Source organism: Vulpes lagopus, chromosome 6 (assembly GCF_018345385.1).
Source record: "Vulpes lagopus strain Blue_001 chromosome 6, ASM1834538v1, whole genome shotgun sequence".
Taxonomy (NCBI): domain Eukaryota; kingdom Metazoa; phylum Chordata; class Mammalia; order Carnivora; family Canidae; genus Vulpes; species Vulpes lagopus.
This window is the reverse complement of record NC_054829.1, coordinates 42,309,021-42,331,354: the sequence shown is the minus strand read 5'-3', so window position 1 is coordinate 42,331,354 and position 22,334 is coordinate 42,309,021. Positions and strand designations below refer to the sequence as shown.

General features: G+C 38.6%; 1 protein-coding gene across 1 annotated transcript in view; it reads right to left on the bottom strand.

Annotated features, from left to right (window-relative positions):
* ATG14 (autophagy related 14) overlaps positions 1-22,334 on the bottom strand; it is a 35,155-nt gene that overhangs the window by 8,334 nt on the left and 4,487 nt on the right. Inside the window, exons 2-9 of the mRNA XM_041759477.1 lie at positions 13,835-13,897; positions 12,532-12,574; positions 11,753-11,834; positions 7,831-8,068; positions 4,858-5,087; positions 3,168-3,285; positions 1,494-1,584; positions 1,330-1,415 (exon numbers count right to left, since the gene is read on the bottom strand). Coding sequence (XP_041615411.1) covers positions 1,330-1,415; positions 1,494-1,584; positions 3,168-3,285; positions 4,858-5,087; positions 7,831-8,068; positions 11,753-11,834; positions 12,532-12,574; positions 13,835-13,897 — 951 coding nt within the window. The remainder of the gene's footprint in view (positions 1-1,329; positions 1,416-1,493; positions 1,585-3,167; positions 3,286-4,857; positions 5,088-7,830; positions 8,069-11,752; positions 11,835-12,531; positions 12,575-13,834; positions 13,898-22,334) is intronic.

Sequence of the window (22,334 nt, the reverse complement as noted above, 5' to 3'; positions counted from 1 at the left end):
TGTGTACTGGTTAAAAGCATGAGTATCTACTACTCTTGGAGTCAGATGTGTGCTGCGACCCTGGCTCTACTACTTTTACTGCCTCTGTGATCATGGGCACGAATTACTTGACTATGCTAAGCTTCAGTTAACTATCCCCCTCTGTAAAATAAGCATAATCATCCCACCTATGATTTAAGGCATGTCAGATAGTTGGCTCAGGGTCAATAAATATTGGCTCAGTAACTACTAGTTCTTTTTGTTAAGGATTAATTTTCTAATGTTGAACTCTTTACAAAAAAGGTACAAAGAGGATGGCAAGCAAACCTACAGAAATCAACCACTAAAACTGGGATGGATTTCTAACACGTTTGTGTGGTTTGTGAATTAATGACTGGAATCTGAGACAAGGAAAATGAAGTCCCTATAAAGCGGCACAAAATTCTAAGTGTGTGCGCAGTTCCCTGGAGAGAATGCACAGGTTTTTCCAAAGGGTTCTATGTCCCAGGAAAGTTAGTTTCAGGTAGGGAAAGAAACACAAGCCAGTAGCTAAGGGCAGATTACCACGGGAAGTTCACTGCAATGTGGAAGCCGAGCAGTGGAAGGGGTACCCCTGGAGCCTTGGTTCCTGTTGTAAAAGGAATGAACAAATGAACGATGGGAAAGGGCCTTTTATTTTCTTTGTCCTCTTTCAAAAGTGCAAATACATTAACCAAGTCCTCTCTCAAGATATATGGAGAGACCGCTAAGAGCATGGAAAAGGCTAAGTACTCAGAGAGGAGTTACTTGCATGAAACTAAAGAAAAGCTTCCTCTGTGTCATGCTTTTTGGGCTAAAAGATGGTCTTTTTTTGTTACTGACTCCAATTTTTTAGCTAATGGATTTTAAAATACTTCACTCTATAAGCTTCTAATATCCTTTATCTCCAATAAATGGTGGCCAGATAGACAAAAGAAAATTGAGAAGATCTCTTACAATGGGAGGAGGCATGAAAGAAAATGCATAGGAAAGGGGGGAAACACTACACAGCTGAGAAGAAACAGATGTGGATTCAAAGAAATGGCTCCTGGGCTTTAAGGACAGCACAAGGCGGCTGCACTCCAGAACATCTGGGTTCTTCTATTTCATTTTAGGTGTTAAAAATGCTTGATGTTAATTATCTGAAAAATTATTATGTAAGGACCATAAAGGTTCAATATGATTAGCCACTCCTTCCTTCTGTGTAAGACATTATTTTTGTCTTTTTCTGGAGTCTGTGGGGGGTGAGGAAGAGGCTCTGCTGACACATACAACTCTACTCAGAAGTACTCATAGCACCACCACTTAGAAAAAAGTAAACGCCATTCTTACCTGCCCAGGTGTTCAGAGTTTGGACTGACCAGGTACATTAGGTTCCTGAGAGTATGCAGTGGTTGTAACTGATCTAAGTTTACATGCTAGAAAAAGCAAAAAACTGATTAATATTTTCAACCATGTAACACATTAAAAATGAGCTCTCAGCATATTTTCCATACCTGAGAAAAGCACAGGTAAAGGATATTTGCATTCAGTTTCTTCACTGCTCGAGTAAATTTCTGTCTGCTGAGATTTTCCCCACAAAATTCACTGGGAAAAAAAAAAACCATACAATTTGTAAAGTTGTATTTTATTTTGAGGAAATTCTATGTTAAAATGTCTGTTTTGAAGAGTGTATTTTGCACCAGTTAAGTATATAACATACCTCACGTCCTTTGTCTCTTTATAAGTTATACTCAACAGAGACTTTCTAAAGATGAACTACTGCTCTCATGATGAGCAACTTCACCACCTCTATAAATATTTTAAAGGCACACATATATCCTCTGACCAAGCAATTCCACTTGTGAAAATTTATTCAACACAAATACTTGCACGCTATTGAAACAAATGTACAAGATTATTCTGTGAAATATAAATAGGGGACTGGTGAGATCCTGGCCCATTTATACAAAGAAACCTCTGTTAACTGTCCACTCTACGCAGAGTGGCAGTTGGAGGCTCACAAAGGCTCTACAAGGCCCACCCAGTTTGCACCTCCACCTTCTCTGCCGCCCTTGCGCTCCCCACAGGACCTTCTCTCTTTGCCCACGGCTTCTCCCTCAGGATCCCACATCATCACACAGCTGTCCGCTCACATATGCAAGCACTTCCCTGCCACTACATTCCCTCTCTTTCACCCTGCTTTAACATCCTGCACAGGATTCAGCAGCAGCTGACATGCTGCTTACTTGTTATCTGTCCCTCTGTCAGAATGAAGTGCCAAGAGGGCAAGGATTATGTTTTCGTCACCACAGTACCCTCTCAGTGTCCAGAAAAGGGCTCAAATATTTGTTAAATACTCAAAAAGCAAGATGCAGAACACCCTAGTATACCTTTTGTGTTTAAAAGGGCAGAAGAGATAGTAATACATATTTACTTGACTTGAAGTTTAAGGATGACTGAACAGAGATAGGAAGGTCTTAGTAGAACTCAGTACACTGTAAACCTTCACATTTTTTTCTAAAGATTTTGTTTTGGGGTGCCTGGATGGCCCAGTCAGTTAAGCATTCAACAAAGGTCATGGTCTCAGAGGCATGAGATCAACCCATGTGTCAGGTTCCACACTCAGTGCAGAGTCTGCTGAAAAAACTCCCCCTCTCCCCCTGCCCCCTTCAATATGCATGCTTTCTTGTGCTCTCTCTTAAATAAAAATAAATAAATCTCAAAAAAAAAAAAAAAAGACTTTATTTTTAAGTAATGTCTATACACAATGTGGGGCTCAAACTCACAACCCTGAGATCAAAAGCTTCATGCTCTACTGACTGAACCAGCCAGGCATCCCTACATTTTTTTTGAATTTTTAAACCACGTTTTTTATTTTAAAAACTTAAATATTCAAGTGTTACAATTTACTCAGTTTTTTTTTACACATGAGCATACCCTCTAAAGATCCTAGTTTTTCCCACAATTATTTTTCCAAGTAAGAATTCTCTGTGGTCTCCTCAAAGACTTCACGTGCAATTATAAGATAATGAAACAAATTTGCACATTAGGCTTTTGAAATCTCAGTATTTCATAATCATTTTTCTGGCTTAATATTTAAATTCCTGTTTTTGGTTTAATTTGAATAAGAACACAGTAGGAACATGAGATCTATGATAAAGATGACATTGCCACCTTTGGTTACTTGCCTGTTGCACAGCTTTTTGGGAAGATTTATATCAAGTATATGAGACAAAATGTTGACCAGCTGAGTTGCGTAGCACAATGCAGCACTGATCGTGTAAGCAGGGTTACTATGCTCCATGTCTAAAGTATAAAAACAACCGTACACAAACAAATTTAATTTCAACAAAAAATACCAATGAACTTGTATTTTATGATTTATAATTTTATCATCACATTATTGATGGTTATGCTTTGCTCCTTACTAATATACTAATAAAATGTTCATGGCCACACATTAATGTTTCATTGTTTATGGTTGTTTGTTGGAATGTAACCTAAGCAAATGGGCCTAGACAGACCCAACATAAATGAAATGAAAGTCAGAACCGCTTGGACCTGATAATGTATTATTTATCAGAACAGTAAGTGCCTAACTTCAATGTCACCTCCTCAGAGAGGTCTCACCTGGGCTACGCCTGTCTTGGTGACATCACCTTTGTAGCACCAGTACCCACCACTGTGCATGACAGAGGGCAGATACTCACTGTGTATTTGGAAAATGACTTAATAAACAATCTTTTCTCCACCAAAGAAAGCTATAGGGGTTTTATAGGGTTTTTCTATCTCCATTTAGGGCTGCTAAAACAAGCTCTTTACAAACTATAAAAATAGGACTCAACCAGTTACATATACTAACTACTGAGGACTTTTTTATATAAATAAGGCAATATTGGCTCCTCAAAAGTAAAATATCTAAAAAATGTTTTCAGTAAATCCACTGATGGATTGAATATAAAACGCAATATATCCACATTACATACAATGAAATATTAATCATAAAAAGAATGAAATGCTAATTCATGCTACAATATGGATGAACCTTGAACATCATGCTATGTAAAAAAAGCCAGACACAAAAGGCCACGCATTGTATGATTCCATTTCTATAAAATATCCAAAATAGACACATCTATAGTTACAGAAAACAAAATTACAGATCCTCCTCAATGTACGATGGGGTTATGTCATGATAAACTCATCATAAACTGGAAATATCCTAAGTGAAAAATACATTTAACGCACCTAAACAACCAAACACCAAAGTTTAGCCTGACCTGCCTTACACAGGCCCAGAACACTGACATTGGCCTACAGTCGGGCAAAATCATCTAATGCAAAGCCTATTTATAATGAAGTGTTGAATACCTCATGCCACGTCTTGAATACTATACTGAAAGTGAAACACAGAACAGTTATCAGTGTATCTACAGGCCGTGGACCCTCAGGACCACGGAGCTGCCTAGGAGCCACAGTGCCCAGAACCCTGAGAGTATGCATGGCAGACCACTAGCCCAGGAAAAGATGCAAATTCAAAATTCAAAGCATGGTTTCTATTGAATGTGTACTGCTTTTGTATCATCATAGTCAAAAAATTGTAAGTTGAACAATCACAAGTTGGGATCATCTGTAGGGGATGCCATGACATGGGAGGAGAGGGGACAGGGGAATGACATCTTTGTGCCCTGGAGTTCCCTTTTGGGGTGATGCAGGAGCTCTGGAACTCAACAGAGCTGGTCACTGCACAACACTGTCAATCTATTAATGCCTCTAAACTGTTCACTTTAAAACTGTCATCCTGTTATGTAAAATTTTACCTCAATTTTTAAAAAAAACACATAATTAAGAGTTTTCAAAGACTATTTTGATTCTCACCAGGCCCCTGTGTGGTTTTCTTCTCTTCTACCCAATTGTAGTAGGCAGAGTAGTCCCCATTGTTGGGAAGGCTAATCCAAGGCCCTGTAATGCTAATGCTGGTATCCCCATTGTGATCATCACAGACCCATCTCCCAGAGAGGTAAGTCGTCCTCCGGGCCTCGGCAAGCTTGCTCACGGTGCTGGAGGTCATGGCACTGTCACTCTCTGAGGACACATCTGCGGGATCTCTAGAAATCAGAACATACATCCAGATTTCAAGGGAGGTTTTAAAGAGCATGCAGGATACTTGCCTATCTGTAGAATACAGAGAGATGCACACACAAGGGCAGGAATTTAACTGGAATATACAGAGGCAAGTACTTCTATCAGAGATGAGCTCAAACCAGCTGTGGCACAGATATCCACACCAATGTGAGGAAGATGGCACCATGAGTGGGACCTCAAGGATCAGGTCTCAAAGCCCCTTATTACATGCTTAAAGGTTTTTAAGGACCCCAAACAGCTTTTGTGTATGTGTGTTGTATCTATTGATATTTACTTGTTTTAGAAATCTGAGAAAATTTTAAATTAATTCATTTAGAAATGATAAACCTATTACATGTTAACATAGCATATTTTTATGGAAAAAAACTATACTTTTCAAAACAAGAAAATTAGTGAAGAGTGGCACTGTTTGTTGACCAGCTTAAATACAGAGCAAAACACAGACTTTTCAAAATCTCTTTAATACCCAAGTCTTGCAGTTGTTCTTTCAATAAAAATAGTGTCCCATGGAAAATACCAAGTAGTTCAACTTGCAACTCACTCAAGTGCTTTTTCTTAAGCCAACCATGGCACTTCAGTACGGAGGAAAAGAGCTTCCTGCATATTTCCCATTTCATCATATGGTATATTAAAAAGATGTCTACACAAGAATCAAGACTTAATAAAACTTAAATAAAAATAAAACTTCTGGGATGCCTGGGTGGCTCAGTGGGTGAGCATCTGCCTTTGGCTCAGGGCATGATCCCGGGTCCAGGATCGAGTCCCACATCAGGCATCCTGCGAGGAGCCTGCTACTGCCTCTGTTTCTACCTCTCTTCTACTTCTCTCTCTCTCTCATGAATAAATAAAATCTTAAAATATATATATATATAATTTCTATTGATTCATCAAGAGCATCCTTGACGTGAAACACTTTTTTCTAAAAACAAACAAACAAACAAACAAAAAAAACCAAACCATGCAAGTATGTGGGAGAATACAATGACCAGTACATAGTTGGTGACACAGCTTAGGAGTCTGTCAAGGCACCAGTTTTTACCTATGATGGCTTCTGAAGCACCAGTGCAAATGTCTAGGCAGTGAAAAAGGGAAAGCGTTACTAGAGAAAGTGTAGAAATACTTCTGACAGCACAGACACCTCAGAGGATCTCAGCTGACCACGGTTTGAGAACTGCTGGCCAGGGGAGTGGAGAGGACAGGAAGTCAGAGTGGGCGCAAAGAGCATAGCGCATCTGTGGGGCAGAGAGGCTCTGTGTGGTCCAGTGGTGGCTGCAACCAGGAAAGTGCTAGGGGCTGGTGTCAGAAAAATTTAGGTGGGAAACAGTCAGACTGGGAAGGGCCTCTGTATTACACCGAGTTTAGGTTGTTCTCTCAACCCTGTCTCCTTCCGCCACAGTGGCCTGTGAGGTAATGCCCCCCGGCTGTGACAGGCAAGACAGGGCAGGGGAGCTACTGCCAGTTCCACGATGTACCTCTACTTCTTCTTTCTTCCATTTAAACTTTTCTCCATGTTTTCTCTTCTACAACTTTGTATTCAATTGTCAATCTCCTCAAATCTGGGACAGTGTTTGTGCTTACTGTAATGTCTTTTAACATTGCTATATGGGTCCCTCAGAATCTAATTTAGCCCTGGGACACCTGGCTGGCTCAGCTGGAAGAACAGGTGACTCTTGATCTTGGGGTCAGGAGTTTGAGCCCCACGTTTGGTGTAGAGATCACCAAAAGAATAAAATAATCTTAAAAAAAATCTATTTTAGCATATTTGTTTTATTAGCTTTTCCCTCTCCAAAGGCCTGGTTGTCTGTTAACACCAGTTTTCAGATAATCCAACTTCTCCCCACTGACCCAAAAGGCTACCCTAGAATCTATTTCTGAGCTTTCTATTCTGCTCTATTTTGAATCTGCCTTTTTATTTTTATATTTGCCAACCATTACTAATGAAAAATTATTTAGTAAAAGTCAGAGAGCAGGATTTCAAGCCAGAAGGAATAATCAGACCTTTAGGCTTTTAGGAAGTTCACTCTGGCCGCAGCCAAAGGACACAGTGAAGTAGAGGTAGCAAAGAACAGTAATAATCCTCACTATTAACAGTCCACTGACCATCCAGGGAAGGATGCTGGAAAGTGACAGCAACCAAAAAAGACAGGAAAATCTTCAACTGGAATAGCCTGATGGTTAGTGAGAAAGCAAAGAAATTCCTCAGTAGCAGTTTTTAAACCCCATCAAACACTGTCTGGGAGTAGTTAAAAAAAAAAAAAAAAAGATATTACTAGATGGATTGCGGGGCTGAAGGAGTGTCCTCTGGAACTTGTATTTGCCAAAAGCTCCTGAGTGACTGTAATGAGCATCTAGGTGGGGAACCCCTGTCTTGTCCATCTGATGACTCCTGAGGGTATCCATGTGCTAGAGCCTAAGACTAAACTCAGTCTCCCGTGCTTGGCAGTGGTCAGTTACCAGGAAAAGGCTAAGCAAACAGATCAGTCAACAAGCGAGGGCCTCACTTCTTTGAGGGCCACCGCCCTTCATCTTGGCTGCCTCCCCAGTTTTGTAGCATGTACTGTTTGCTGAAGCAGATAAGACTTCACTTTCATTACTGGGAAAGCCAATGACCCCAGAATGAACCCAATAAATGAGGTACTGCCATATTTGAAAAATACTTGATCTTTGGAACTTGATCTATTCCTAGAGTCAAAAGACTCACTGTACCTCACACTAGTCTTTACTTCCTCGATTGGAAAAATGACAGAGGTTAGCTCCAATATATAAGATCGCCGAAGATTGGCCAGACGCTCATAATGACTTCTTAAGTCAATGGTTTTTTTTTCTACCAGGTCACCAAGTTTGCGATTGTGCCTCTGAATCTTCTCCTTTTTCTCTTGATGCCGCTGTGCTCGAGTATAAAGCTTCTGATTTTTTTCCTTGGTTTTGAGAAGGCCTTCAGAATCTGAAATAAATCATACCCAACAATTATTTCTACAAATAGTCCCTGGGGACTGCATAACCCACAAGTATAAGCATCTTCCTGCAGTTTAAACTGAAAGCAAAACCTCAAACAGGTTAACTAGATAATGTTCACTAAGTGAAACTGAAAGTCCAGCTTCAGTAAATAAAGTGGACCACTACTAAAAAAGACTCTAGGTCTCCATCTGTAGTCATCATTTGTAACAATCACTCAACAACTATCAAGTTTATGTTTAAGCCAGAAACTACCTGACTTACGGTAAGCACTGAAGAAAACCATGGTGGGCAGAAAATATAAATAATCCAAATCTGAAAAACTTACTGGCTATCTGATTTTCCTTAGAAACCTCTTACATGTGCTTCGGGTTCCATTCAGAGACCCAAGGATAAGCTCACGACAGGTGCTCATGCAGCAAAAAAACAGACCAAGGGCTCTGAAAAGTTACAGTGGAGTGCAGCGGCACCCAGCAGGGTAGGAGCACCTACTGTATGCTAGCTTTTGAAGCACTACAGGGGCAACCAAGAAAGGAGAGAGATGCTCATCTTGTCTGACATGTGTTCTTTTCAAGGAGCCCCTTGAAGTTCTGGATCAAGACCTGCTAGGGTGTTAGGTTGTAGCTCAATTCCTCTAGGGTGGCAAAAATGAATTGCAAAATTTCAGACAGACTTCCAGAAGCAACTTAGGGGAGGCTCAGACAAGTTCAAAATCAAGCTCATTATTTTCCCACAAAAGCCTCATCTTGATACTAGGTTCTCTACTTAATGATTATTTTTGATCTGTCCACAGCCTAAATCAGTCCCCTGCTGGTCAATTCCATGGCTGACCTACTATTTCTTAGACCTAAGGTTTTCTTTTTTCATTCCCACTGTTACAATCTTCTTAACTCTCCCCCAAATCCCACCTCCAGCTCAGCTCCACTCTAGGTCTTCACCCGCCCAGTCTTCAGCAGCAGTAACTGGTGCCCAGCGGTTCTCCACTAATGGACCCACACTCCCCTCCTCGGTCTTGAGGCCACCCAAACACTGGCACATATTCTACAGTTCTCTTCTGCACCCCTTCACTCCAGCCTCATTCACTTAGTAGACACTCCAACCTTCTTCCACAAAGTGGAACTATTTACGTGAATGCATGCATGGATGGATGGATACTGGATTCCTTTCTGATGTCCTCTACAGATCCTATTCAGATTAATTTATCTAGGGACACTATTAGCTTCTAACTCTTCAAATGTTCAAATTTTTCACATTCATTCAGGCCCCCTTCCATAAGTGCTCCCCAGACCTCTTGCTCTTCAGCCTATGGCAATGTTTATACCTCACCTATGGCACATAGCATAGTTCCTTACATCAGGTCCAACCAAAGCCTGTTGTCCTGACTAGAATGTAACAAGCAACTGAAAAATTGCTTCATTGGTGGGCCTCCTCGTGAGGACCCCTGAACCTGGATATTTTGCTATAGGCATAAGGTTTCTTCCAGTTTTATTTCCCTTCACTTGCACATTCTCTCTACTGTTCCTGCTCAGTGCGAATGTTCTGTTTCAGTTGTTGGTTCCATCACACTTACTTTCCAGCAAGTGCCTTCATTCTCATCACTACTGAGTTCTTCGCAAGTGCTCAGATGAATGTTTAGCAATGGTCCACAGCCATATGGCAATCAGATATTTTAAGAACTATTTCCAATTTAATATCATGACCCTTCACAGGAGGCAGGAGATCACTAGTCACCTAATCTGCACTAGTCCAGACTCAGCACTCAAGAATTTAATGTGTCCTCCTCTCCGTGCCATCTCCCCCTAGACATAAAAATGCTTTGATGCTATTTCTGTCATCTACTGTTGCTTGTCTGGATAAGTAACTTTATAGCACAGATCAACCTAACCTTAAAAGTTCATACAATCTGACTTCCCTATCTACAGCCACATAACAGATCTGTATTATTGTCTATCATGGCACATAAAACCGAAAGATTCTGGAGAAATATTCATCAGGCTCTACAGTTCATAATTAATAACCTTTTCTGAATATATATGATATTTTAATAACAAAATTTAAAAAAATACTATTTACTGGGTAACAAGCTCTTCATCTATAGACTTGAGACCATGCATACTTTCTGGAATCCATTAACTCCCTTAAAATTGTTTGCAAAATTTTTGAGACTTGTCTAAAGGGTGGCAATGAGGCTCCATTTCTGTTCTAAAGAGCAGTGGTTCCCAACCCTGGTAGGTCATCAGTACCACCCAGAATACTGCTACTCAAAGTGTGGCCTATGGATCTGGGCCCATCAGTAAACTTGCACCAGACAAGATAAGTACAGAAATACAGAGTGAGTTTAGCAACATTTTTCTTTGGCGTGGTAATATAATGCTGCCATGAAATCCAAGTGTGCAATATTTTTTCTAGTATTTTATTGTATTTTACAAAAGTACCAGTATCAGTTTAGATTAGAAATCAGAGGAGAGGGCAAAAAAGGTCTTTTACTACAGACAGTTTACGAACCACTGACCCAGTCCCCACACATGTGATTTTTATTTCGTGGGTCCCAGGATTTTCTCTCTAGATTTTATAAAGGTCACCAGATGACTCTGAAGATTTGCTAAAAATGGAATGCAATGTTATAGGGCCCACTGCTTTAGTACCACATCTTTTCGTGGTGGTTGTTTCATTTGGGGGAATTAGGAATCTCTTAAGATCAGATGATCAAAGTTTTAAACTTGCTCATCAGGGAAATGCACAAACTCAGTAAATCCTACAATTTTAAGAGGCTCACAGACAACTGGTGACAAACCCCTGGTGTGAACATCAAGGGAGGATGTGGAAAGAGGGTGAACCAATGTCCTACACTGCTTCTGAACCAGAGCCTCTGGAGCTGCATGCAAAGCTCAGTGGATTATCAGCTGTCTATACTGAGTACCTCTTCACTATGTTGCTGCCTTCCTCTCTAGCTTATTAATCTTGTGAAACTCCACAGGAGCACTTTATTAGGACAAACATTTTCAAAGGAAGCTTTTGCTCTATTACATACCACTATAAAATACTTGCTTCTGAAAGCAACAAGCAGACAAGAAAGGGATTCATAAGGTATGACGGTGACTCACTCTTAACTTTAAACAATGATCTTCAGAAATACATGGAATATGTCTAAGGATATAGGATTTCTAAGAAGATTCACCCTAATTTTGACAACCATCTATGATGAAGGATGACGTACATAACTATAATGTAAGAATAATACAGATTAAAATGTGTGTGAGACTCACTAATGGAGAAAAAGCCAATATTCTGTGCTTATGGAGTGAACTAATAATTATAACTGAGTACAACAAGCTTCCTGTTAGTGAAAGCAGATGGGAACTATGTATTCCTTAACATTTTTAATTGAGAAAAGTAGTTTATTCAAAGGTCATTATATTTGTGTATGTGTGTGTATATATATATACCCGTGTGTGTGTTATGTAAAAAATATGTATTTGGAAAAACATATACAATATGTTTTTCCAAATCCATATACAAATGTTTTACAAGAGGAGGAAGGCAAGAAATAAACCTTTCCAGGCTGTTGTTGCCTTCCCATCCCTTCTCTCTTTCTGTTTTGCTAACTTATTAATCCAATGAAATTCCACACTAGCTCTTTATTAGGTCTAGAAGAGGGGGACAAATTACTTACTTATTTTCATTTCTTCATTTCCTTTACATATTGTTTGTTTCAGCTGTTCAATCCTCATCTTGCAGGACATTATTTTCCATCGCTGAAAAAAACAAAGTATGCAATAAATATCACAAATGTTGATCTCCTATGATTAATATGATTATCTATCTAGGATCACTATTATTTTGAAGTATATCTTAGAAAACATAATGAAGAAAACATAATGACCAACATAATTGTATTTATTATAACTTTAGTGACTAACTATGGTAGGTTACAAGAAATAAAAAGTGTTATTCTGGTTCAATGCTGAAGCTGGTAGGAGATTAAGATAGAGGGAAAGAAATTCACAGTTCTTTCATGTGTTAATGAGGAGAAAAATGGTGAAGGATATTTTCTTAATCTGCTCTGTCCGATATACAGCTAGTGATCACATGTGGCAATTTAAAAGTCATTTGAAATTACATCAAAATCAGTTCCTATTCAATATCACCCACGTCCAGTTTTCAACACATGTAGCTAATGGTTACCATGCTGGTGAGTGTAGACATAAAACATCTGCAACACTACAGAAAGTTCTACTACTGCACTGCTCTAAACTCTTCATGCTATTTACTGAGGAGACCATTAACATCAGTGGATTATCTCACTAATACAATAAGCAATTATTACTTGCAAAATAATAAAAACTATAAGAAAATCTGAAGTTTTTCTCCCCCAATGTGAATAAAGGATCAGTAAAAATAAAACCTGGTAGTCAGTTAAAAAGTATAATTTAAATACTTCTTACAGCTTACCAACTGATCTGTTATCCATCTTCCTTCCACAGCTTTTAACACTCTGCACAGAGAAAAGACAATTAATAAATTTTGTGAAACTCAAAAATGTAAAAGCAACATCTTTTAAAAGTAAATTCTTAAGAATGGCTGGAAATACCAAACTAAGATTCAAGCATTTAAAAATGTTTTCCAGGGGCGCCTGGCCAGCTCAGTCAGTGGAGCATGTGACTCTTGATCTTGGGGTTGTGAGTCTGAGCCCCACTCTGGGAGAGATTACTTAAAAATAAAATCTCTAAAAAATAAAAATGGTTTCCAAATTTCCCATTCTTTATTTTTCCCAACATTTCCTTCTTTTTGCACTTCTAATACTTCCCAGAATCTTTCTGTAAACATTCACAATTTCCAATAACAGCCAGAGACTTTGTCTGAAGTCATAAGATTTAAGTCAATAATGAAGTCAATAAGTCAATCTTAAGTCAATAATTTCCATCAGTCATTATTGCTAATAATAACTTACAAGAGAATTAATAATCTAAAATGCAATGCTTAGTTCCCAAAGAAATGGCACACAAGCAGGCATCGTTAAAAAAAAAACTGTTCTATGGAGTGAAGTACTCTATGGGAGAAATAAAAGTTTCTGTGATTGAGTATGTTAGAGAAATAACTTAAATAAATCTAAGCAGGTTCCTGTAAGGAACCTTAATCTGCTCATAAATGATGCACCTGGGGTGCATCTGGAGAATAGTGACTGGGTCAATTTGGGACAGAAGATTCTACAGGATGATTCTCAAACCCAGAGGGTGAGATTCATCACAGTGCTTGCTAATTCATCACTCAGATTCCAGGGCTCCCCCCCCGCCCCCAGGCCTAGAGTTAGAGTATTTGTGGATACATTCTAAGAATCTGCATTTTTAACTATTAACTTAGGTAATGAATTCTGATGTAGATGATATACAGACCACACTGCAAAAATGCTGATCCAAAAAAAAGGTAAATGGAAGATGGATGTTCTACAGGAACCACCACTTATTTGCCTATTCTGGACCCACTTGCTGCATATCCATTATTAGGGCCAGGGAGGGGTGTGATTCATTGCTCTAGTCATTGAGTATCTGCACTGAGTCTGATCTCAGTATTTTCTAGGACCTTGATAATCTCTCCTATTTTGTTTCTCTCAGATGCACTGCTCTTTTCCACACTTTGAGAATGAATCCTAAATTCAACAAGTCAGCAATCCATATATCCGCATACCACAGCACTGAATTAAACCACATGGTGACAAGAGAACTTCCACACATGGAAAAGCAAAAGGGAAACTCACTCTTTTTGATATTCCTCTTGCTTGCTCTTAAGTTGGCTTAACCTTTCTTTCTTATCTATAAACCTGTAAGAAAAAGATGTAACGTTTTATTTAAATGTTCATTTTTTTCAGTTCAGTGAGATTATGCAAATTGCTAAGAGCCAATCATTTTCTCTGGAGATGTCACAGTCCTGAGAAGTAAATACACAAGGCGGGTGCGCACATAGCTGCTTATCCCATTTGCTCATTTTAAAACTAAGTTCAAATTCTCATCTTTAAAATTCTTTCATGGGTTTACAGGCGTCTGGCTGGCTCAATCAGTGAAATTCTTCCACGGGTTTATAAAATGTATCTAGAACTAACCTCCACCTCAGATTAAATTATCTTCCAAAACAGGCACATCAGAGCACTACAGTGAATGTGAATTCAAGAAAACTGAGGCTTCTAACATAAACATGATTTTAATTATTTAGCATAATTCAATCCTGCTCTCACCTATATGTAAATTGGTTACTTATAATTTTTATTTTCCATTTAAAAATTATTTTTATTTATTTTTAAAGATATTATCTATTCATTCATGAGAGACACAGAGAGAAAGGCAGAGACACAGGCAGAGGGAGAAGCAGGCTCCATGCAGGGAGCCCGACATGGGACTCGATCCTGGGACTCTAGGATCACGCCCTGAGCCAAAGGCAGATGCTCAACCGCTGAGCCACCCAGGCGTCCCAGTTACTTATAATTTTTAAATTACATTTTTTTTCTTACTAATTTTATTGCTAGTCTGTTATGGGCTAACAAGTTACTTAGTACAAGTTATCAAAAGGAAGGAATAGGGACACCTGGGTGGCTCAGTCGTTTAGAGCCTGCGTTCGGCCCAGGGCATGATCCTGGAGTCCCGGGACCAAGTCCCATGTCGGGCTCCCTGCACGGAGCCTGCTTCTCCCTCTGCCTATGTCTCTGTCTGTGTGTCTCTCATGAATAAATAAATAAAATCTTTTAAAAAGAAAAAAACAAAAGCAAGGAATATCTCATTGCAATTTATTTTCTCTACAGTCTTCTCCCCTTATCCTTTTCTTCCTGCTACCTTATTTGGGGTTTAGTCTGATTTTTTTTTCTTTGCGTAGTTTAAGGTAGAAACTTAGATCATCTATTTTAACCTCCCTCTTTTAAATATAATCATATAAAGTTATAAATTTCCCCCCAAGTGTTGTGTTAGCTACACTCTAAAATGTTTGATAGGGGGGATGACTGGGTGGCTCAGCAGTTGAGCATCTGCCTTTAGCCCAGGGTGTGATCCTGGAGTTCCGGGATAGAGTCTCATATCAGGCTCGCTGCAGGGAGCCTGCCTCTCCCTCTGCCTGTGTCTCTGCCTTGGTCTCTCATGAATGAATAAATAAAATCTTTAAAAAATAAAAATAAAATAAATGTTTGATAGGGTATATTTTCATATCATTTAGTTTGGAATTCTGAATTTCCATAAATTTCCTCCCTTTAAGTTATTTAGAAGTACACTGCTTAATTTCCAGATATATGGGTTTTTCTAGGTAACTTATTAATTGTTTTCTACTTTCTCATGTGGTCATGGAATATACTCTATGAGTATATAATCTTTTGATTAGGGAGCATCTTACAGCCCTGCATCTGGGATGCCCTCGTGAAAAGTTCCCTGTGCACCTGAAAGAATTTATATATTCTGCAGCCACTGGGTAAAGTGTTCTATAAATGTGAACCAGCTGAAGGGGATTAAAGTGACATTCAGATCTTCTAGATCTGTGCTATTCACTGAGATAAGCCACCATGTGCTACTGAGTACCTAAAATGTGGCTTGTTGCTTAATAAGGATCTGGTAAGGAAAATTCTATGACTAACATCATGCAATTGACTTTTAAACAACTAACAGTAGCTCACTGTTAAAAAAAAAAAAAAAACCGATAATGCCATATGCTATAGTAACATAGTATGGAGTCCAAGATTAGGCTTTTGGCTGTCTCTCAAATTCCTAGCCTAAATGAAAACAAGAGAGTACTAATAGCCCCAGAAATATCTTTCTTAAAATGGCCCAGACTAATAGGAGTCTCTCTAAAATATCATTTCTAAAATCCCATGTTTGAAACATATCCAAAGATACCTACTTCAAAATGGTAGGATGAATGGATAAGGAAGATGTAGTAAATACACATGATGGAATATTACCCAGGAAAGAAGAATGAGACTTTGCCATTTGGGGCAACATGGATAGACCCAGAGAGTATTATGCTAAGTGAAGTCAGTCAGAGAAAGACAATATACCATATGTTTCAGTTATATGTAGAATCTAAAAAACAAAACAAACAAGAAAATATATGAATACAGATAATTGGCAGTTGCCACAGGGCAAGTGGGGGAGGGGAGCGCAAAACAGATAAAAGAGATTTATTTATTTATTTAAAGATTTTATTTATTTATTCATAAAGACAGAGAGAGAGAGGCAGAGACACAGGCAGAGGGAGAAGCAGGCTCCACGCAGAGAGCCCGACGTGGGACTCGATCCAGGGTCTCCAGGATCACGCCCTGGGCTGCAGGCGGCGCCAAACCGCTGCACCACCGGGGCTACCTGCCCCCCCTCCCCCGATAAAAGAGATTTAGAGGGAAACTTCCAGTTATGAAGTAAATAAGTCAGAGATGAAAAGTAGCATAGGGAATATAGTCAATAATATTGTAATAACATTGTATGGTGTGACAGATACTGACTACACTTACTGTGGTGAGCCCTGAATAAAGTATAGATGTGCTGAATTGATATGTTGTACAGTACACCCTAAATTAATATAACATTGTAAATTAATTATACCTCAATTTTAAAAAGAGAAAAAAAATGGGAAGCATATTCTAATTGTGACCCCTTAATAGGCAGTCACTGAAAATGTATAATGTTAAACAAACAAGCAAATCAAGTAATATACTTGTGTGACTAAATTGAAATTAGATTAAAAATTCAGTTCCTCAGCTGTACTACCCACACTTCCGTAGCCATATAAGGCTGGTATCTTACTGGACAGTGGAGATACACAGTATCACTGCAAAAAGTTATACCAAGTAACACTGCAATGGACAGTAAGGTAGTAACTGCATGAAACAGTAAAACAACACTCAGAAACCAATATGGAATTTAGACAAAACTCATAGATTCATCAATTAATTTATCAGGCATTTACCTGTGTCTGCAGCTTACAGCAAAGCATCTTCCTGAATATTAAGAAATCTAATTACATATTCTGCAGCTATGTATTCTTTCTTTTTTTTTTATTTTTATTTTTATTTTTTTTTATTTATGATAGTAACAGAGAGAGAGAGAGAGGCAGAGACATAGGCAGAGGGAGAAGCAGGCTCCATGCACCGGGAGCCTGATGTGGGATTCGATCCCGGGTCTCCAGGATCGCGCCCTGGGCCAAAGGCAAGCGCCAAACCACTGCGCCACCCAGGGATCCCTGTATTCTTTGATATATTGTTATATGCTTCCATTTCCATGTATCAGAAATGAGAAACTAATGTGGTATTTATTTCTCTACTTTACTGAGGTAATATGGTGATTCATGTACTGATAACCTGAAGGAAATGAACTCACAAGACTCATCAAACCAGGCAAACAAAGGCTGATATGAAGGATAAAATCTTGCTCTTAGAGCTTATAAAAGTTGTCCTTTCAGATTTATCATAGAAATGCCACTTTCCACTAAAACAAATTGGGATGACAAACAACCCTGTCCAGCTTTATATTGAGCTGGTTCTCTTGGGCTTCATTAAAAACAAATTTAAAGTGTAAATATACAGGTGCCAGCAGGAATAATAAACAAAAGGTAACGATTCCTACTGTATCAAACACTTTGTGAGTAATGTTATTCTTCAGGAAGGAAATTAAAAATAGGTGGTGTTAAAACTAAACAGTGGATGAGATCAAGGAATGTGGCTGGGTCAGCATTTCCACTGCTCATCTGCACACTCATCCATTCTCTGCATTCTCCGTCCCACCACTCATGGGAAGATAAATTCATTCTACAATTCTGTACTTTCTCAATATGGTTTTTAAAAAATAGAAAGATTAATACAGTCATCATATTCAAACTAGATTTTTAAAAAAGATTCATTCATTTGAGAGAGAGCAATGGGGCAGAGGGAGAAATAGCCTCCTCCCTGAACAGGGAGGATCGATCAAAGTGGGGCTCGATCTTGGGACCCAGAAATCATGACCTGAGCCAAAGGCAGACATTTAACCAACTGAGCCACCCAGGTGCCCCCAAACTAATTTAAAGATACATATTTTACCAAAAAAAGTGGGGTTTATCACATAAAATATCGTGTTGTTTTCCATGTCAGAACATACAAACTAACTTCATTCTTTAATACACAGAATTTCAGTGAATAGACATCCTATAATTTATTTATATGAACTCCTACTGATGAGCACTGGCATCATTTCCAAATTTTCACTATTACCAGTAGTGTTTTAAGTGAATGCCCTAGTGCACAAATCCTTTTTTTTTTTTAAGATTATATTTATTTATTCATGAGAGACACACACAGGAGAGAGAGAGGCAGAGACAGGCAGAGGGAGAAGCAGGCTCCATGCAGGGAGCCTGACGTGGGACTAGATCCCAGGTCTCCAGGATCAGGCCCTGGGCTGAAGGCGGCGCTAAACCGCTGAGCCACCCAGGCTGCCCCTAGTGCAAAAATCTTTAAAAGCTTTTAGGTTTCTCAGAAATTCCTACACAGTAAACTGCTGGGTCAAATATTTACACGCAAAATTCTGGCAGTTATCCTTAAATTTCCTCAGAATCATTTATGTAATTCACAACCTCACCAACAATGAGGAACAGTATCTGTTTTATCTATCTCCAAAAACTTTAATCTTGGCTAAACTGATCGGACTCCCACCTCTTGCTCCCAGAGATCATAATCCATTTATTTGCCTTTCTTTATTTCACTATTAGAAATGTTGAACGCCTTTTCCTATCTTACTGGTTACTTACTTTTTTTTTTTTTTTTTTTTAGATTTTATAAATTTATTCATGAGAGACACACACAGAGGGAGAGACACAGGCAGAGGGAGAACCAGGCTCCTCATGGGGAGGCTGATGCAGAACTCAATCCCAGGGTCCTGGGATCACAACCTGAGCCAAAGGCAGAAGCTCAACCACTGAGCCACCCAGGTGCCCTGGCTACTTATTTCTTTTGTTGTTCTCCTATGTCTTTTGTTCATTTTTCTATAGCTTTTTCAAAGATAATTAGGGAAATGAGTGATTTTTCTTTCCAAAACCTTGAAATTATTTTTTCTCAATTTGCTTTCTGATTAATGTGTTTCTGTCCTACAGAACTTTCCAAACCTTTAAGCAGATACATTCAGCAATTCTTTTGTTGCTGTCAAATGACTCAGTTTTGTGTTTTTTTTTTTTTAAGATTTCATTTTTTTTAAGATTTTATTTATTTATTCGAGAGAGAGAGAGAGAGAGAGAGGGGCAGGCAGAGACACAGGCAGAGGGAGAAGCAGGCTCCATGCAGGGAGCCCGATGTGGGACTTGATCCTGGGACCCCAGGACCACACCCTGGGCCAAAGGCAGGCGCTAAACTGCTGAGCCACCCAGGGATCCCCAGTTTTGTGTTGTTTTTTGAAAGGAATCCGCCAGTGAACCAGTACCAAGCACCAGGGCTTTTACAACATTATTTGTTATATTTTCTATCCCAATTTAAAAATGCCTTGTATATTATTTACCAAATTCCTCCATACTTAGCGTTATTTCCCTTAAAAAGTACTTTCTTAAATGGATTCTGTCTCTAAATTCTCTCATATTTTTGCAACTATGATTTTTTCCCCATTAAAAAAAATGTACTGTCTTAAACTGACTTTTAAACAGTCCGCCTTCAATAGAGCCTGAGGAGAATAAGGGGGCTGTGGTCACACAACACCTGAGATGGGGGTGGGGGGGTGACCAGCATGGGCACACAGCCCAGCTCAGGGTGTCATACCTATCTGGGCTAACTTGGGGATGGGTTAGAACTGGCTCTAAGAGAAGGAAGGCAATACAGGCAGACGGAATTCTGCTGTTTTCACAAGGACTAATTTGTCCTGCATGAAAGCATTTCAAAACAGCAGGTGAGATAACAGGGTTAGGAGTGTGCTGCTGATGAGGCATTAGTTAGGAGTGTGAGCCCTGTCTCTCCATGCTGTTCCAAGGCCACAGACAATTACGGACAACTGAGTGGATCTATCCACAAATTGGACTATTCATACAAATCTACTCCATACCACCAGAAAAACAGCACCAGGGTGTGTGCTCTAGCAGAGATCCATATTATTAATTCTAGGTAATAATTAGCATCCTCATAACATCCACAACTTGTGTACTATGCCCTAAGCATGCCCTTCACTAAAATAACTAATCCCTCTATCTGCCTGCCCAGTCCTTGTCCTCATCCTAGGAATGTAAATTTACTTTATGCCTAAGAATATAGCAATGGAAAAGTCTGAGAAAAACACTAATGAATTTTAAGAAAAGCAATATATATATATATATATATATATATATATATATATATATATATATATTAATAATAACCTTTCAAATATGAAGTTGAGAGCCCTTAAGAATATTAAACCCTTCAAACCAGTAATTGCAGTTCAAAGAAAGAGATCAGAGAAGAAGCAAAAGATTTATGTTTAAAGGCACCAATCACGAAATCATAATAGCAAAAGTTGGAAACTTTAATGTTCAATAGGAGAATGATTTATCAAGTGATATATTACTGCCATGCAGGACATTATAATACTTTTGAAGACATGAGCATGTGTTTATGAGATGCTGGCTTAAAAAAAAAGGTCCAACACAAAATGTACACACCATATGATTCCAAATGAAAAACGTTATTTATAAGCGCGTGCGCGCGCGCACACACACACACACACACACACACACACAAACACACACTCACACAAAGCAATAGGCCAGAAGGAAATAAAACAAATTATTAGCAGAGCTGTGAGAATGTGGGTAAAATCTGTTTCCTTCTTTAGGTACTTCTGTACTTTAGAAGTTTTCTACAATAATCACATGTACACCTACAATAAGAAAAAAAAAAGATACCAATCAATCAAAAGGGGAAATGAGCACTAATAGTTTTTAGATTGGTGGTGGAGAAGATTCCCCATCTCTGATTTGGGTACGAGTTTGTTAGAAAAATTAATGAAAATTTCTGGCTCTAGAAATAAGGCAGTGAGGCTTCCCAGACAAAAGTCAGAGCACATTTTCCTTACATAAGTTAACTAAATATTTCTTGAATTAAGATACTAACATGGTAAGAATTCTTAGTCATCAAATTTTTCTTCCTTGAAGTTTTTAGGTATACGGGGTATGATATTTATGGACAAACGCAATATGGGAAAAAAAAAACATGATTCTTATCAGAATGGCTCTTTTATGTTAGAATATTGGGAATATGAGAAAATATGGTAAAAATATACTCTACTGGCAGGAATGAAGGTTAAGTCATTAAAAGAAAATAGAAACAAAGCACTGTTTAGTGTCCTTACTTGTAAAACAAAAATAAGACTTATCCTATTTGGTTACGAGGATTAAATAAGATAAATGCAAGCATAAGGCAACTTAGCATAAATATACACAAGTTTAATGTTTTCTTCATTGCAATGAGTGATTCTGTACTTAATCTTACTAATATATTAAATTCAACTACATATAAAAATACAGTTCAGATCTGGGAGTTTAAGAATTAGTATAGGCGAGGAATAAGATACAAGTACTCTGAATTTCCTCATATTAAAAATAGGTTAATAACTCATGGGTTTGTGGTAGAGAACAAATGAGATATTAAATGTGAAAGCCTTTTATAAATTCCAAAAGGCACAATGATAAGAGTAGCCATTGATACTGATGGAAAACAGAAGTTGTATATTCTCAGAAGATGCACATATGTTGGCTTAAATGTAACTATTAAACTGCATGGGATGGAAGTTGAGTTCCTTTCTGAAGGACACAAACAGCAGAGAGGCTGATAAGCTCTTATCTAAAGATGGGGAATCTAGCCACTGGTGGAACTTTTGTTCTGAGTAGGATATTCAAATGTGGGTTTGGAACTGAACTCAAGACAGATTCTTAGAGGCTACAGTCCAAAAAGATCCTGGAAGGAGAAAAGAAATATCTAAAGAAAAATTTTGGGGCGGCACCTCAGTGGCTCAGTTAGTTAAGTGTCTGACTCTTGATTTTAGCTCAGGTCATGATTTCAAGGTGGTGAGTTCCAGCCTGGCTTCAGGCTCTCTATTCAGTGGGGAGTCTGCTTGAGATTCTCTCCCCCTCTCCCTCTGCCCCTTCCGTGTGCTTCTCTAACATATATAAATCTTAAAAAAAAAAAAAAAAAAAAAGGAATGTTTTTTGGATGTTAGGTGTCAGTCTTCCCCTTGAAATCTTCAGTAACATCTAAAATGTCCTGCTTGTCCTGTATCCCACCACTAATTTATTTAGTGACTGTGTTA